This window comes from Heterodontus francisci, chromosome 15 (assembly GCF_036365525.1).
Source record: "Heterodontus francisci isolate sHetFra1 chromosome 15, sHetFra1.hap1, whole genome shotgun sequence".
NCBI classification, from domain to species: Eukaryota; Metazoa; Chordata; class Chondrichthyes; order Heterodontiformes; family Heterodontidae; genus Heterodontus; species Heterodontus francisci.
The window spans coordinates 23,891,193-23,908,250 of NC_090385.1; the positions used below are offsets into that span (position 1 = coordinate 23,891,193).

At 43.0% G+C, this 17,058-nt stretch overlaps 2 protein-coding genes across 4 annotated transcripts in view; one reads left to right on the forward strand and one right to left on the reverse strand.

Annotated features, from left to right (window-relative positions):
- Positions 1-1,302, reverse strand: part of atg4a (autophagy related 4A, cysteine peptidase) — a 70,293-nt gene extending 68,991 nt beyond the window's left edge. The window contains exon 1 of one of the 3 annotated variants that reach the window (XM_068047234.1): positions 1,050-1,302. In XM_068047234.1, coding sequence (XP_067903335.1) covers positions 1,050-1,080 — 31 coding nt within the window. In that variant the 5' untranslated portion in view covers positions 1,081-1,302. The other 2 variants (XM_068047236.1, XM_068047235.1) reach the window with 2 other exon arrangements.
- A 341-nt stretch (positions 1,303-1,643) lies between these two features.
- Positions 1,644-17,058, forward strand: part of psmd10 (proteasome 26S subunit, non-ATPase 10) — a 55,343-nt gene continuing 39,928 nt past the window's right edge. The window contains exons 1-3 of the mRNA XM_068047242.1: positions 1,644-1,796; positions 3,883-3,981; positions 13,042-13,188. Coding sequence (XP_067903343.1) covers positions 1,683-1,796; positions 3,883-3,981; positions 13,042-13,188 — 360 coding nt within the window. The 5' untranslated portion in view covers positions 1,644-1,682. The remainder of the gene's footprint in view (positions 1,797-3,882; positions 3,982-13,041; positions 13,189-17,058) is intronic.

Consider the following 17,058-nt stretch of genomic DNA (forward strand, 5'->3'; position numbering starts at 1 on the left):
TCTCAACCCAGGGAAAAACTGCAGCACTGCTCTGGCTGAGATCAGCTAGCTCAGCAGAGCAGAAATTGAACTTTGGAGCCTCCTGGTCCACAAAGCTCAATTCATTTGCTCACTAAGTCATCGAAGCTACGTGGTTCAAATTTTTATCTCTATGGCTCTAGTGCCAATTTCAACTAGCTGCATCCCACTGTTTGTGGAGTTCCTTGAGACCCACATTTGTTTATTTTTAAATGGAAAGTTTTTTCCCCTCTGCTATAACCTCAAGATATGTTTCATCACTTGGTGTTGTAACACAACACAGATTGATTCATCCTCACATGCTTAAACATATTTTTACCCTATCAAGCTTACCCTAACCACGTTTTGATTCAATAAACATTGGCAAGAATGTTGCACTCGGACAGCTGTGGTCAATCCTCACAAGCTGTCAAAAGGGTCAACCCAAGGCACCAAGAATCAATCGGAATAGAAGATGTCAATACTATTTGGGTCCAAGTCACTTTATTTTAAGTACACAACTTCATGTCATTGTGAAACAAATAGTCAACAACCTTTCGTTAACTTGACATCGCATTTAAGATGCGCACATTACAAGTTTTGCTTCACTTAAAGATTTATCAAGCTTTAGAATGAGAAATATACATGAACAAACACAAAAGAAAGTTGAGCAGACGAAAAGCATTGATAAGGAGCTCCTCTGAACGTTTTAACAAATAAACAATCTAGCTGACATCAGCTGAAATCTGAGATCACAGTGTTTATTTTGATTTCCGTATACGAAATGATAATGAATTATGAGATTCAAATAAGTGATCACAACAGTAACAGTAATCATCCTGGAAACTGTGACCATCCCAACAACACTGATTGTTACAATAGTTATTGTGGCCTCAAAACAATCAGAAGTGAAGTTGCATCCCCAGCTTTTATCTACAATGTACCTACCGACAACTTTTACAAACAACATTGAAATGACGCTTAATCACATGAAGGTGGAGATACTTTCAGTACTGAATGTTACAGTTTTGTTACAACAGATAAGACGTTACCTGCCTCCATTCTCAGTTCTGTCAGTGTCATCACAGGATCAGAGCGATACGCCTGCGCGAGGCGCGCAGTGCCCTCTGGTTAATGTAGTCCTCTCCCCTCTCGTGCCTTTGTCTCCCTCTGGAAACTGCGAACTACAGCTCCCAGAATGCACCATGCCCCACAGTAACAAACTACCCGGTGTGAGCTGGCGCCGCCTGGGCCCGCCTCCGTTGCTAGGGCTCGTAGCTCAGAAGAGTCGAGAGGCGGGTAATTTCTTCAGCCGCTAACAATAAACCTGTCCCTCCATTGGCTAATTACAGGTCACTGCTCCCGGAATACGGGAGGTTGCAGGGGAGATTGGAGGCATAAATCGGTGCGCATTATCCGGTGTGCTTTTCTATAATCGGATTGGTCAACGTGTATTTGAATGACAGCCAAGTAGGGGGCGTGGCAAAGGACATGATTGATAACTAGGCAGGGGGCGGGATAACAGGTCAGGGGCGTGGCCGATGATTTGAATGACCAGATAGTGGGCGGAGTAAGTAGCTTGACTGACACAAGAAGGCGGGGTAAAGAGTGACGAATCGGAACGTCTGTTATGCTCAGCGGAAGTGGAGGGGTGGAATCTGTTGCTATGAGAGTGATTCAGCAGCATGGACGGGGCAGCATCTAATGTGGAGATTTGCAACCTGGCTTATACAGGGGACTTGGAGCAGCTTAAGACACATATTCTGTCAAACAAGAGCCTAGCTACAAAAACTGACCAAGTAAGCATAGCCCAGTTTACTATTATATTGCCAAGAGTTAGGATGGGTGCGTTTTACATATTATATTGGTTTGGGGCCCAAAAATGTCATCTGCAGTTCTGTTGGGGGTTTGATATTCCACTGACTTTGTCATAGATTCTTTACTGTTGTAGTATAGATTGTGTTGTTTAAAGAAGTCTCTGGCTCTTTGTCGGGCTAAAGAGTAACTCACTTATTACATACATATTATTTACATTCTCTGCAAGCCAGTCTAGCTTCTTCCCAGCCTAAAACCCATAGGCTGCATTTGTTGACAACGCTACTGCTGGGGGGTGCTGCTGTAGCACATGCGCAAATGCAGCATGTGCCACTAAAACGTCACAGATTGTGACTTTCGGCAGCTGCCAGGACTAAAGATGGCGCTGCTCAAATAATCACCCGGAGGCAACCTAACAAACACATGTCAGCACACAATGGCAGAGTGAGAGACAGAATGAGCGGGCCGTGGAGCAGGTCGGGGAGGAGCGGGGGAGGGGGTGGCGGGCTGGGGAGGGAGGGAGGGAGGGGGTGGTGGGCCATACCTTCAGAGTCCATGTGAATCTGTCCCAAGGTGTCTTTAAATGACCTCATGTAGTTTTTAATCTTCTTTTGACTCCCAATGTAGCTAAAAAGCTTTTGCTATTTGCTTCCGCAAATGTCTACTATCTTCTACATTAATCTCGTAGCTGTTTTGATAACTGCTTTTGTCCTCAATTGTGAAAGATATTTGTATCTGTCTGTGAGTTATGTATACCTCACAACAATCATTAGCAAATATTATTGCAAGGAAATCACTGACTTCTCACTACAACTTTTTTCAAACACTGCATTGCCCGCAATACTTACACAGTGAGTGCCACACCCACCAGGGAAGCAGCAGTAGCAGACAGCTCAGTATTAGTTATAATAATAAAGGTACTCGATGTCTTAGTAACATTACTGTAATAGGTCTTATGGCATGTCAAGGTAAAGGATTTTCTTTCCAAAAACAAATGGTTGGCCTGGCATACAGAGTCCCTTATGGTTGCTGTTAATTGCTGCAAGGTTTGCTCAATCTGAAGGTTGTGATTTAAGTCAGAGATTTTAATATGTAATTGAAGTACTCAGGGAGTGCTGCACCATCGGAGGTGCTGTCTTTCAGATGAGAAGTTAAACAGAAGCCCCATCTGCCTTTTCAGATTTGATATAAAATATCCCATAGCATTATTTGAAGAATTAAAGACACGCATTATATAGTGCCTTTCATGACTTCGGGTCATCCTAAAGTGTCTTGCAGCCATTGAAGGACTTTTGAAGTGTAGTTACTGTTGTAATGTAGAAAACACGGCAGCCAATTTGCACACAGCATGGTCCCACAAATGGCAATATGATAGGCACATAATCTGTTTTTAAATAAAAGGTCATTGGACTGAAACTTTAACTCATTTTCTCCCTCCATAGATGCTGCCAGACTTGCTGAGTATTTCCAGAATATCCTGTTTTTATATCTGTTTTTTTAGATGTTGGATGAGGAATAAATATTTGCCGGGACATCAGAGAGAACTACCCTGCTCTTCTTCAAAATAGTGCAATGGGATCTTTTACATTCACCTGAGAGGGCAGATGGGTGTTGGTTTAACACCTCAACCAAAAGATGACATCTCTGACAGTGCAGTACTCCCTCAGTACTGCTCTACATTGTCAGCTTATACTTTGTGCTGAAGTTGCTATGTGAAGAAAAGCAGGGGACTTCTGTGTGTCCTGGCCAGTATTTATACTTCAATCAGCGTTCGTTTTAAAAAAAAAAATTATCTGCTCATTACCTCCTTGCTGTTTTGTGGTTCCTTGCTGTGCACTATTTGGCAGCCGTGTTTCCCTACATTGCAACAGTGAATATGCTTCAAAAGAACTTCTGTAAAACACTAGACCACAACTTTTTTCATCCACTGTAATGGCTATTGTAGCTTGGATATCCCTGAAATGATTTACAGTAAATCTGTGATGGTTATTTATGTGAAGTCTGCGGAGTCAACGTGAAATAAATAATTTGAAATAATCTTTATCTCTCTTTCCTGTGATGTTTGTTCAGGATAACCGGACAGCATTACATTGGTCATGTTCGGCTGGGCATAAGGACATTGTAGACTTTCTGTTAAGTCTCGGAGTACCAGTAGATCCTAAAGATGATGTGAGTAGAGTTAGTTATTTTTTTGTTCAAACTATCTAGTAACATAAGAACTGCTGCAGTTCATTTTTAAAATTCTCATTCTTGTGTTCAAATCTTTCCATGGCCTAGCCCCTCCTTATCTGTCACCGCCTCTAGCCCTACAACTCTGCATTCCTTCAACTTTGACCCCTTGTCCATCCCCCACTTCTTACACTTAGCCATAGACAGCTGCGTCTTCTACTATCTAGGCCCTAAGATCTGAAATTCTCCCATATGTGCCTCTCTACCCCTCTCTCCTAGGTTGTGATTCTCCTTTAATACCTACCTGTTTGGCTAAGATTTTGGTCACCAATCCTTGTCAGTTTTCTGCCTGATGAGGCTCCTGCATTGGGACTTGGGACATTTTCCTAAGCTAAAGGTGCTATACAAGTTGTTATATGTTGGGCTGTGTTTTCATAGGTTACCTGATTACCATAAAATCGGTGGGATTCTGTGAAGTTCCAAACTATTTCCGTAAGTTAATGTAAAAATCGCCTAAAACTCATGGGCTGTGAAATTTGCTGAAGCCAGAAAATGGGCATGGGGATCACAATGTGTGACTAACCCACGCCCATTGTTTCTGATGCAGGCAGCACACAAATTTCATATTTCTGTGGCTGCATACCTGAACAAGGATACAATATTGTGAGAGGCTAGCACAAGTTCAAGCTAGCCTACACCACTGAAAGGGCAGGAGCAGGAAGTCATTCTAAGAATGAGCTCAACCTGGGAAAGACACAAGAATAGCACAACATGGCAGAGAGCAAGTTCCAAGGTTCTCCGAAGTAGCACTGGAAGCCTTGGTGCAGCAGGAGGAGAGAGGTCCTGAACCCACAGGAGGCCCTCCAGTTAGACACTGCAAAGGAAGTAGAAGCAAATAACCTTTGTGGTCAGTGCCAGCAGATGCAGTGGCGCAATAAGTCTAATGACCTTGCACAAGTGGTGCATCTTCAATTGTCATATCCTTGCAACTGAAGCACTAGCCTCATGCACTGCTTAGTTCACCTTTTCCGCCCCCCCCCCCCCCCCCCCCCCCAAAACTCCATTTCACTTTATTACCCAAGCCACGTGCAAATTGGTGTAGGGATAAGCAGATTAGAGAGGTAAGCAAATGGCTAAAACAGTGGTCTGGGAAAGCGGGGTTCAGTTTCATGGGACACTGGCACTGGTGCTGGGACAGGTAGGAACTGCACCATTTGGATGGACTCTACTTGAACTGGGCTTCGACCAGGTCCTAGTGGAAAGGACGAATAGGGAGGTAACGAGGACTTTAAACTAGTAAATGGAGGTGGCGGATGAAAAAAGTAGTATATGAAAGGGAAGAGAATAGAGTAATAGTCAGAAATTGTGCTTTAGGCACTACAGGTTAAAGGAAAACTGAAAGATCTAATTAAACCAGGAGAGAGAAATAAGAAATGTGTGATTAAAACAATAAAACAAAGACAGGTTAGGGTTTGTGGGCCTAATAAGAATTCTTTATACAAACGCAAGGATCCTGTTGAATGGGAAAGATATGAAGAACAGCAAAAGGTGACAAAACAGATGGTAAGGATTACAAAAAAGAGTATGAAAAGAAACTTGCAAGAGATATCAAAATGAACACAAAAAACTTTTACATTAGGAAAAGGAGGGTGGTCAGGAGCAATGCGGGCCCCTTGAAAACTGATAACGGTGATATTGTCAATGAAAATAAGGAAATAACAATCGTGCATCCGTATTTACAGTAGAGAAAGAGGTCAGCATGCCAGACATCCCAAGGAAACTAACATCGACTCACAAAAATTGACACAATTGACAAAATAATGGTACTAAAGAGTGACAAATTCCGAGGATCAGGTAGTTTCTGCACCAGGATTTTAAAGGAAGTAGGTGAGAATATAATCTTTCGAGTTCTCTCTACTTGGGAACCGTCCTTTATATTGCAAAATTGCCTGTGTCATTTCTCTAGTTAAGAATGATGAAAGAGAATTATAGACCAGTTAGCTTGACATCTGACGTCAGGACATTGCCAGAGTCTATAATTAAGGATAGGGGACTGAACACCTTGAAAATGTTCAGCTGATCAGAAAGAACCAGCATTGATTTGTAAAGGGTAGGTCATATCTGACAAATCTGATTGAATTTTGGAAGAGGTGACTGAAGTAGTGGACAGGGGAATGGCTATGGATGTAATTTATTTGAGCATTGGGAAGGCATTTGATAAAGTCTCTCATAAGAGAGTTAGCCAAGGTTGAAGCTCATCAAATTGAAGGCAAATTATTAACCTGGTTAGGAAATTCACTGAGCAGCAAGAGACAGAGTAGGGATAATGGGTTGGTACTCTTAATTGGCAGGATGTGATGTGTTCCACGAGGATCTGTGTTGGGGCTTCAACTATTCACTATTTATCAACTACTTAGAGATGGGATGGAAAGCCACATACCCAAATATGCCTATGACACTAAGATGTAAGCAGTGTAGTTGGAAACATAAAGGAGGGGGATTTTATATAAGCGGGAGTTTCTGCCACCGGCTGAAGAGCCAGCAAGAGCCCTGCATCACCACCTTTGGGGAAGGCTCGTCATATTACGTGCCAATTAGGCATTTAAGCGGATAGTGGCAGGCCTTCTCTGGGATTAAGGACCCCGGTGACGGAAGTCTCGCCCACTGAGAGCTGCTCTTTTACAGAGTACCGTGGAGGTGGTGGCTGCTGTCGGTAATGCACCCACTCGAGGCCTAGGATTGTTGAGGGACCCAGGCCACAGGTGAGTCATGGAAGGAGTGGTTTCACGGGGAGGGAGTTGTTGGGGCGGGTTGGCAGCAAGGGCAGAGGGGTGGCTCTCAGCGGGCCCTTCCTGATGCCGGGTCCGTCGATCAGGCACTGTGCCTTTGAACAAGGGACACCCCCACCCCCTCCCACCCAGGAGTCGGCAAGAAACCCGCACAGGTTTGCTTGACGTGCTCACCACGTGGCGACAAGCCCACCCGCCACTGGGCTAATACTGGCAGAGGCGGGATGAAGCCCTGAACTGGACATTAATTGCCCACATAAGGGCCTCAATTGGCAGCAGGGTGGGAAGGCCATCCATGGGCCTTCCCCACATGGACTTAATTGGGGTGGAAGCGAGAAAGTGGCAGGGACCCCACCAGCCACCATCCTGCCCAATTAAATGCTCTCCCCGCCTCCAAACTCACCGCAGGGGAGAGCATAAAATCCCCCCAAAATTATAAATAAATATTGATAAATTTCAATGTAGATAAATGTGGGGTCATCCACTTTTGACCTAAAAAGGAAAGAATGGGGTACATTTTACATCATGAAAAGCTAGAAAGTGTGGAGGTGCAAAGAGACTTGGGGGACCAATTACATAGATCATTAAAATTTCATGAACAGGTACGGAAAATAATCAAAAAGGCTATTGGAATGCTGACCTTAATAAGAACATATGTGGTTGGCTCTTGATGCCCTCTGAAATGGCCTAGCAAGCCACTCAGTTCAAGGGCAATTAGGGATGGGAAATAAATGCTGGCCTAGACAGCGACGCCCACATCCCAGGAGTGAATAATAAAAAAAAAATACGAACATACGAATTAGGAGCAGGAGTAGGCTGCTCGACTCCTTGAGCCTGTTCCGTCATTCAAGATCTTGGCTGATCTGATTGTAACCTCAACTCCACATTCCCACCTATCCCTAATAACCTTTCACCCCACTTGCTTATCAAGAATGTATCTACCTCTGCCTTAAAATATTCAAAGATTCTGCTTCCACCGTCACTTGAGGAAGAGTTCCAAAGACTCTCAACCTTCAGAGAAAAAATTCTCCTCATCTCTGTCTTAAATGGGCGACCCCTTATTTTTAAACAGTGACCCCTAGTTCTAGATTCTCCCACAAGAGGAAACATCCTTTCCACATCCAATATCTAAAGGCCTCGAATACAAGACGTTAGAAGTCATGCTTCAGCTATACATAGCCATTGTTAGACCACATCTGGAGTACTGTGAGCAGTTCTGGGCACCACACCTTAGGAAGGAGGTATTGGCCTTGGAGGAAGTGCAGTGCAGATTTACGAGAATGATACCCAGATTCCAAGTGTTAAATTACAAGGAGCGATTACACAAACTAGCGTTGTATTCCTTGGAATTTAGAAGGTTAAAGGGTCATCTCATGGAAATTTTCATGGTATCAAGGGGAACAGATAGGACAGATAGAGAGAAACTATTTTTGCAGGTTGGGTCGTCTAATGGGGCATGGTCTAAAATTTAGAGCCAGACCTTTCAGGCGTGCAATTAGGAAACCCTTCTACAAACACAGGATTAGAATTAGAATTAGAACATTACAGTGCAGTACAGGCCCTTCGGCCCTCGATGTTGCGCCGACCTGTGAAACCATCTGACCTACACTATTCCATTTTCATCCATATGTCTATCCAATGACCACTTAAATGCCCTTAAAGTTGGCGAGTCTACTACTGTTGCAGGCAGGGCGTTCCACGCCCCTACTACTCTCTGTGTAAAGAAACTACCTCTAACATCTGTCCTAGATCTATCACCCTTCGACTTAAAGCTATGTCCCCTCGTGTTTGCTATCACCATCCGAGGAAAAAGACTCTCACTATCCACCCTATCTAACCCTCTGATTATCTTTTATGTCTCTATTAAGTCACCTCTCCTCCTCCTCCTCTCCAACGAAAACAACCTCAAGTCCCTCAGCCTTTCCTCGTAAGACCTTCCCTCCATACCAGGCAACATCCTAGTAAATCTCCTCTGCACCCTTTCCAAAGCTTCCACATCCTTCCTATAATGCGGTGACCAGAGCTGCACGCAATACTCCAGGTGCGGTCTCACCAGAGTTTTGTACAGCTGCAGCATGACCTCGTGGCTCCGAAACTCGATCCCCCTACTAATAAAAGCTAACACACCATATGCCTTCTTAACAGCCCTATTAACCTGGGTAGCAACTTTCAGGGATTTATGTACCTGGACACCAAGATCTCTCTGTTCATCTACACTACCAAGAATCTTCCCATTAGCCCAGTACTCTGCATTCCTGTTACTCCTTCCAAAGTGAATCACCTCACACTTTTCCGCATTAAACTCCATTTGCCATCTCTCAGCCCAGCTCTGCAGCCTATCTATGTCCCTCTGTACCCTACAACATCCTTCGGCACTATCCACAACTCCACCGACCTTCGTGTCATCCACAAATTTACTAACCCACCCTTCTACACCCTCTTCCAGGTCATTTATAAAAATGACAAACAGCAGTGGCCCCAAAACAGAACCTTGCGGTACACCACTAGTAACTAAACTCCAGGATGAACATTTGCCATCAACCACCACCCTCTGTCTTCTTTCAGCTAGCCAATTTCTGATCCAAAGCTCTAAATCACCTTCAACCCCATACTTCCGTATTTTCTGCAATAGCCTACCATGGGGAACCTTATCAAACGCCTTACTGAAATCCATATACACCACATCCACTGCTTTACCCTCATCCACCTGTTTGGTCACCTTCTCGAAAAACTCAATAAGGTTTGTGAGGCACGACCTACCCTTCACAAAACCGTGCTGACTATCGCTAATGAACTTATTCTTTTCAAAATGATTATAAATCCTGTCGCTTATAACCTTTTCCAACATTTTACCCACAACCGAAGTAAGGCTCACCGGTCTATAATTACCAGGGCTGTCCCTACTCCCCTTCTTGAACAAGGGGACAACATTTGCTATCCTCCAGTCTTCCGGCACTATTCCTGTCGACAATGACGACATAAAGATCAAGGACAAAGGCGCTGCAATCTCCTCCCTGGCTTCCCAGAGAATCCTAGGATAAATCCCATCTGGCCCAGGGGACTTATCTATTTTCACACTTTCCAAAATTGCTAACACCTCCTCCTTGTGAACCTCAATCCCATCTAGCCTAGTAGTCTGAATCTCCGTATTCTCCTCGACAACATTTTCTTTCTCTACTGTAAATACTGACGAAAAATATTCATTTAACGCTTCCCCTATCTCCTCTGATTCCACACACAACTTCCCACTACTATCCTTGATTGGCCCTAATCTAACTCTAGTCATTCTTTTATTCCTGATATACCTATAGAAAACCTTAGGGTTTTCCTTGATCCTATCCGCCAATGACTTCTCGTGTCCTCTCCTTGCTCTTCTTAGCTCTCCCTTTAGATCCTTCCTGGCTAGCTTGTAACTCTCAAGCGCCCTAACTGAGCCTTCACGTCTCATCCTAACATAAGCCGCCGCCTTCCTTTTGACAAGCGCTTCAACTTCTTTAGTAAACCACGGCTCCCTCGCTCGACAACTTCCTCCCTGCCTGACAGGTACATACTTATCAAGGACACGCAGTAGATGCTCCTTGAATAAGCTCCACATTTCGATTGTGCCCATCCCCTGCAGTTTGCTTCCCCATCCTACGCATCCTAAATCTTGCCTAATCGCATCATAATTTCCTTTCCCCCAGCTATAATTGCCCTGCGGTATATACCTGTCCCTGCCCATCGCTAAGGTAAACCTAACCGAATTGTGATCACTATCACCGAAGTGCTCACCTACATCTAAATCTAACACCTGGCCGGGTTCATTACCCAGTACCAAATCCAATGTGGCATCGCCCCTGGTTGGCCTGTCTACATACTGTGTCAGAAAACCCTCCTGCACACACTGGACAAAAACTGACCCATCTAAAGTACTTGAACTATAGTATTTCCAGTCAATATTTGGAAAGTTAAAGTCTCCCATAACAACTACCCTGTTACTCTCGCCCCTGTCGAGAATCATCTTCGCTATCCTTTCCTCTACATCTCTGGAACTATTCGGAGGTCTATAGAAGACTCCCAACAGGGTGACCTCTCCTCTCCTGTTTCTAACCTCGGCCCATACTACCTCAGTAGACAAGTCCTCAAACGTCCTTTCTGCCACTGTAATACTCTCCTTGATTAACAATGCCACACCCCCTCTTTTACCATCTTCTCTGTTCTTACTGAAACATCTAAATCCCGGAACCTGCAACATCCATTCCTGCCCCTGCTCTACCCATGTCTCCGAAATGGCCACTACATCGAGATCCCAGGTACCAACCCATGCTGCAAGCTCACCCACCTTATTCCGGATGCTCCTGGCTTTGAAGTAGACACACTTTAAACCAAGTTCTTGCTTGCCAGTGCCCTCTTGCGTCCTTGTAACCTTATCCCTGACCTCACTACTCTCAACATCCTGTACACTGGAACTACAATTTAGGTTCCCATTCCGCTGCTGAATTAGTTTAAACCCCCCCCCCCCGAAGAGCACTAGCAAATCTCCCCCCCAGGATATTGGTACCCCTCTGGTTCAGGTGAAGACCATCCTGTTTGTAGAGGTTCCACCTACCCCAGAAAGAGCCCCAATTATCCAGGAAACCAAAACCCTCCCTCCTACACCATCCCTGCAGCCACGTGTTCAACTCCTCTCTCTCCCTATTCCTCGCTTCGCTATCACGTGGCACGGGCAACAACCCAGAGATAACAACTCTGTTCTCGCTCTAAGCTTCCACCCTAGCTCCCTGAATTTCTGCCTTAAATCCCCATCTCTCTTTCTACCTATGTCGTTGGTGCCTATGTGGACCACGACTTGGGGCTGCTCCCCCTCCCCCTTAAGGATCCCAAAAACACGATCCGAGACATCACGAACCCTGGCACCTGGGAGGCAACACACCAACCGTGAGTCTCTCTCGTTCCCACAGAACCTCCTATCTGTTGGTAGGATGGTAGACGTTTGTAACACTGTTCCACAAAATTGATGCTGTTATTAAATGCGATTAAAATTGTTGATTTTAAATCTAAGATTGATAGATCTTTGTTAACCAAAGATATTAAGGGCGCAGGCTTGGAGGGCCGAAGGGCCTGTTCCTGTGCTGTAATTTTCTTTGTCCACCTTTTCCCCATATAGGACATACGGAGTTATTTTGCAGATCAGCCGTGATCTCATTGAATGAACAGGCTCGAGGGTTAAATGACCTCCTGTTCCCGTATTCATATTAGTTATTTTTTTCAAGTGAACCAGTCAAATTCTGATATATAATGAGAATCTGAGTATTCTTCCATCTTTGGGACCACATTGACACTGTTGAGCATTCCTAAACCTACTGAGAAGGCACTTAACGCTCTCTCTACAATGCAGCATTAACATCCTTTAATTCCAACCTCTGAAGTGCAACCTCACTTCTCCAGTATAATAAAAGCAAAATACTGTGGATACTGGAAATCTGAAATACAAAGAAAGTGCTGGAAATACTCAGCAGGTCTGGCAGCATCTGTAAAGAGAGAAACAGAGTTAACGTTTCAGGTCGATGACCTTTAATTAGTATCAGACTTCTGTTTCCCAATGCAGCTATTCTTGTGACTTCTCTCAGTGAGCTTGCTAAGTGACAATTTGTGTCAAGTGTTAGTGTTTGAAAGAAGTGTCCTATTCAAAAACAAGATCCTGATATCTGCAGTATTTTGATTGCACTAGGGAAATCCTTCCACCTCTTCCCAACTGGTTTTCTGCTCATCATAATGGTCCTACATGAAATACATTTTGGACTGTCTAAACAAATTTCTTGTTCCATAACACAGAAGTGTCCAATTAGGGAGAAAGAATCACCTAGCTTGTTATCTACACTCATACCATAAGAGGGTGCTCAAGAGAACTAAGTCGCATCGTTTGGGCAGATTAGAGAATTTTTGATCTTGCATCCAAATGTAATATCTTGTCTGAGAATGTCCACTACTGGGACTCAGCTTAAAAATTTGGCCCTAAACAGTACAAACTTTCAATTCTATGTAATGTTTTAAAGGAAGTTAACAGCCTAAAATTCTTAAAAGGAAAAACTGCAAATGTTGAAAAACTGAAATAAAAACAGAAAATATTGGAAATTCACAAGACAGTCAACAGCTGTAAAGAGAAAACATGGGTGTCCACTTGTCTTTTTTTTCTTGATAGCTGCCTACTGACCTGTGTATTTTCTGTGTCTTCAGATTCACATTCTGTTGAGCCCATAAACTGGTGTGCTGACAGTTTTTATTTTTTTAGGTTGGCTGGACTCCCCTGCACATTGCTGCATCAGCAGGTCGAGAGGAAATTGTGAAGGTGCTGATTGGTAAAGGAGCACAGGTCAATGCTATCAATCAGAATGGTTGCTCACCACTGCACTATGCTGCTTCTCGAAACCGCTATGAGGTATTGGACTAACATTTAAATACGAGCCAATTTTTATTTAGTTAATATCCTATTTTTATTGTTGCACACTTACCCACCTCTAATGAGGTCGTGATTCGTATTGGGTCATGGTTCTTCAAATACCCACGGCACTCTGGTATTTGTTTGTGATACAGGATTAAAGTATTTTGATAAGTCCTTTTTCTCCCTTTCAACCATTTTGCTGCATAAGTAGGCACCACATGTTCTACATTGCACAAATTGCAGATTCTTGGATTTCAGTCCCGTAAAGATCTTGTAGCCTTGGGAGTTACAGATTCTAGTTCACCAGTCCCTGCACATTTATTTCACTCTTAGATGGCCCAAAAGATATAAATATCAACATGCCACACTCTTTGCTTTAGGTTCAAGTTGAGTGACTAGGTTTTATTTACAGTTATTTTAATAAGCAAAAGCAGATGCAGATCAGCACAATTGTACACAATGGCTATTAAACTTCCTTTCTTTTAATTAATTCATAGAATGCGGTAATTGCTGGCAAGGCCAGCATTAATTCCCCATCCTTAATTGCTGTTGAGAAAGTGGTGGTGAGCTGCTTTCTTGAATGTAATTGAGTGACTTGATAGGCCATTTCGGAGGGCAGTTTAGAGTCAGCCACATTGCTGTGACTCTGGAGTCACACACAGGCTAGACTAGATAAGAACAACAAATTTCCTTCCATAAAGGACATTAGTGAGCCAGGTGGGTATTGATGATAATTCACTGGTTTCGTTTAATTAACTAATTGAATAAATTCTCCAGCTGCGTGATGGATTTTGAACTCATGTCCCTGGATCATTAGATCGGGCCTCTTGATTACGAGTCCAGTAACATAACCACTAAGCTATCACACCCTTTCTGAAGATGCACTTGCTCCTTCAGCCATAACCAGTTTATAGTCACTCCGGTGCATACTTTAGTATGGTTTCTGGAGATGTTCAGTGTCGTGTCCCTCTTTCTTATTTGCTGATAGTCTAACAGTTCTTGAACGCAGGACTTGCATATGCTGTTTTCTCCTTGATTTGCCCAGAGGTCAGTGTGAGCATGACTATGTAGATTTGTAATGTTTCATTGGTCATTTTGTCTTTCTGGCCGTGTCTGTTCCAAAGTTAAATTGTGCACAGAATGGGAGGTGATCGCATCTCTGACATGGTCTTCCAGAATCAGTTAGCAGTCTGAAGATCAGAAATAACTAGCATTTACAGCCGTCCATATAACCTAACAACACCTGTTGGCCTTCTTAACATTTTTAGGTACGAGATAAAAGCTGCCTTGGCTTGTAAATTGTACAGAAAATGTTAAGATATAGACAACTTGACGTCCTTCCATCTAAATTTGTACAGTGACCTAACCACTGAACCTTTCCTTTCTATCAGAGGCAGACTTGTGTTGGGTTGTGGCGGTACAAATATATGCAACCCTCTGGTATTCACCTAAGTATCCACTTTGCACGTGTAAGCCAAATTGATATGTCAGTGGTTTATTCAGCATACTGCTAAGCCTATTCCTGTCCTTACCAGGCATCTGCTTGGGCATTTTCCAACATGAGTCATTGGATTATAATCAGGTGAGGGACCCTACCTGATTTGTATATTTTGTCCCTTCAAATTTCCATGCTTGTTCATTGGGAGGAGTGAGGCTCAGGACCACAGTACACTGTAAATGGCCAGTCTCACTGTCAATCATAAACATTTTTATAAATTGTGGGCATTGGTGAATTCTGAAATTAACCTCCTAGAACCTGAGGCTGTCATATTATTGCAGGCTGATGGCATAAACATTATTGCAAGCATTTCAAACGCAGCAGATGCAATTCTTTAGGTTATGCCGCATCACTATTGTTACGACCAGGTGAGCAATGTGTCTCGGGGTCTCTTGCTGTCTTCACCTGGTCTTATTGTAACAGGGTTTAATTTTTAAGATGTTTTAAGATGTGTTTTGAGCTCCCCTTTGTGTGAATCCTTGTTCACAGTTTCCAATTATTAGGCAAAGAACTGAGCATAAACAGGCTTTCTTTGGTTTAAAGCAGAAATATGAAATTTATTAAACCTTAAACTCTAATACGGTTCACGCCTACAGATATACGACACGCTCACGTGAGCATGCATGTGCGATATAAACATGCAAAATAGGGACAGAAAAGATAAGTAGAACAGTTTGAGGCAATATTTTGTTACTGGTTCTCGAGCTCACTGTAGTCCTTGATTGCATTGCATTGGGGCCCAATATTAGTCTTAAACCTTGTTCACGTAGGAAATCTTTCTCTCTTTTAGTTTCACATCTTTTCATAAGATTCAGTTCCATGGGAAGAGATGAAGGTAGACAGGAGAGGCTGTAATTCTTGCTTCAGTTTCAGGAGAGGTGTTTACTCCATGAGCACACAGCTTTGTCTCTCTTCAAAACCTTTGTTGGGAGTTCAAAAACTCTGCAGCAGCCAGTCAATCATGTGACTAAAACTGGTCTGACCACTTCTGTGTATTGGAGAAGCAACTGCTGGATCCCCATTGTTTCAACATTGTCTGTTACCATGGAAATGTCTTTCCGGTCAGGGCTTGCAATTTTAAGTTTTAATGTTCATGTGGTGAAATAATGTGTGCCTCAGTCTTGGTAGGTGGGGTTTGCCTGACACTATGCTAAATATTGTATTTTTCATGTCCCATTGTTATAAACTTTATTTTTAATAATATGTCCTCAGTTTAATGGAGAGCCCAAGATGGTGGACGTAAGGATTTTCAAAACAAGTTTGTTGCAGTGATTTGATCCAACTGTCTTCATTGGTAGCTTTTGCTGAAGGGCCATTTTCTTAAATTATTATTGAAAGCTTTTCAGCCTTTTGTTTTATTTGTGTGCTCCCTATCTTTAGCTGTGATTTGTTGTGGAAATGTTGAGTTTGAATTTGCAGCTGCAAATAATTTGCATGTTACACTTGATGGAGCAAATGCATGCTAGACGCAACCTTTTTATCTAGAAGTGGTTATGCTAACAATAAACTCGATAACATACTCTTGTGTAAGGACAGACTGTGCTACCAAAACTCTGTTTTTAAAGGTCAAAGCCTAATTGCTAAAGAAACAGCACCTTGGGTCATTCAAAGTTTGATTGCTGTTTGGTCATTGAACTCTGCAAACTAGTTTCAGGCTTCTGATCAGAAAAACACAGCATTTTAAGATTGCTTCCTCCCTGTACTTTCACTGACAGTTTTTATTAATATATTATGAGTGGTTTTCTTGTGGCTACTTTGTATGTGCTAGAGTTCCATCATGTAATGCACAATGTATAATTCTTCCACTAAGATGAAATTGTGGCTTTAAGAAAAAACAAACTCTACTTGTTATATAAACATTGGGTGATCTTAGAGTTTAATTGTTCTTCTGGCTGCACTTGTATTGAACCATTCAGCTCTTCAGGATATCCCAAAGTGCTTTATGAGCTATCAATTACTTTTAAGGCATGGCCACTAACATGCAGGCAAATGTGGCATAGCTTGACACCAAACTACAGATCAATGTCCAGATAATCTTTGTGTTCTTTGAGGGAAAAATGTTGACCAGGATGCCAGGAGTACCCTCATCTGCCACCCCAGCCATCTTTGAATAGTCTCATTGGATCTGTTACATTGTCCCAACAGGCTGACAAATCTTCCACTTAATGTATTATCCAAAAGGTGGCAGCACTGACAATGGAGCATTCCCTCAGTATGGCATTTAAATGTCAGTCTAGATTATGTGCTGATGTCCATTGTGGGGCTTGAACCCACAACCTGCTGACTCACGAGACCGTGCTGCCAACTGAGCCAAACTGCCAGCTGCAGGTCAGAACCGTAGTTTGCAATTTTTAAAAGTATGATCAATA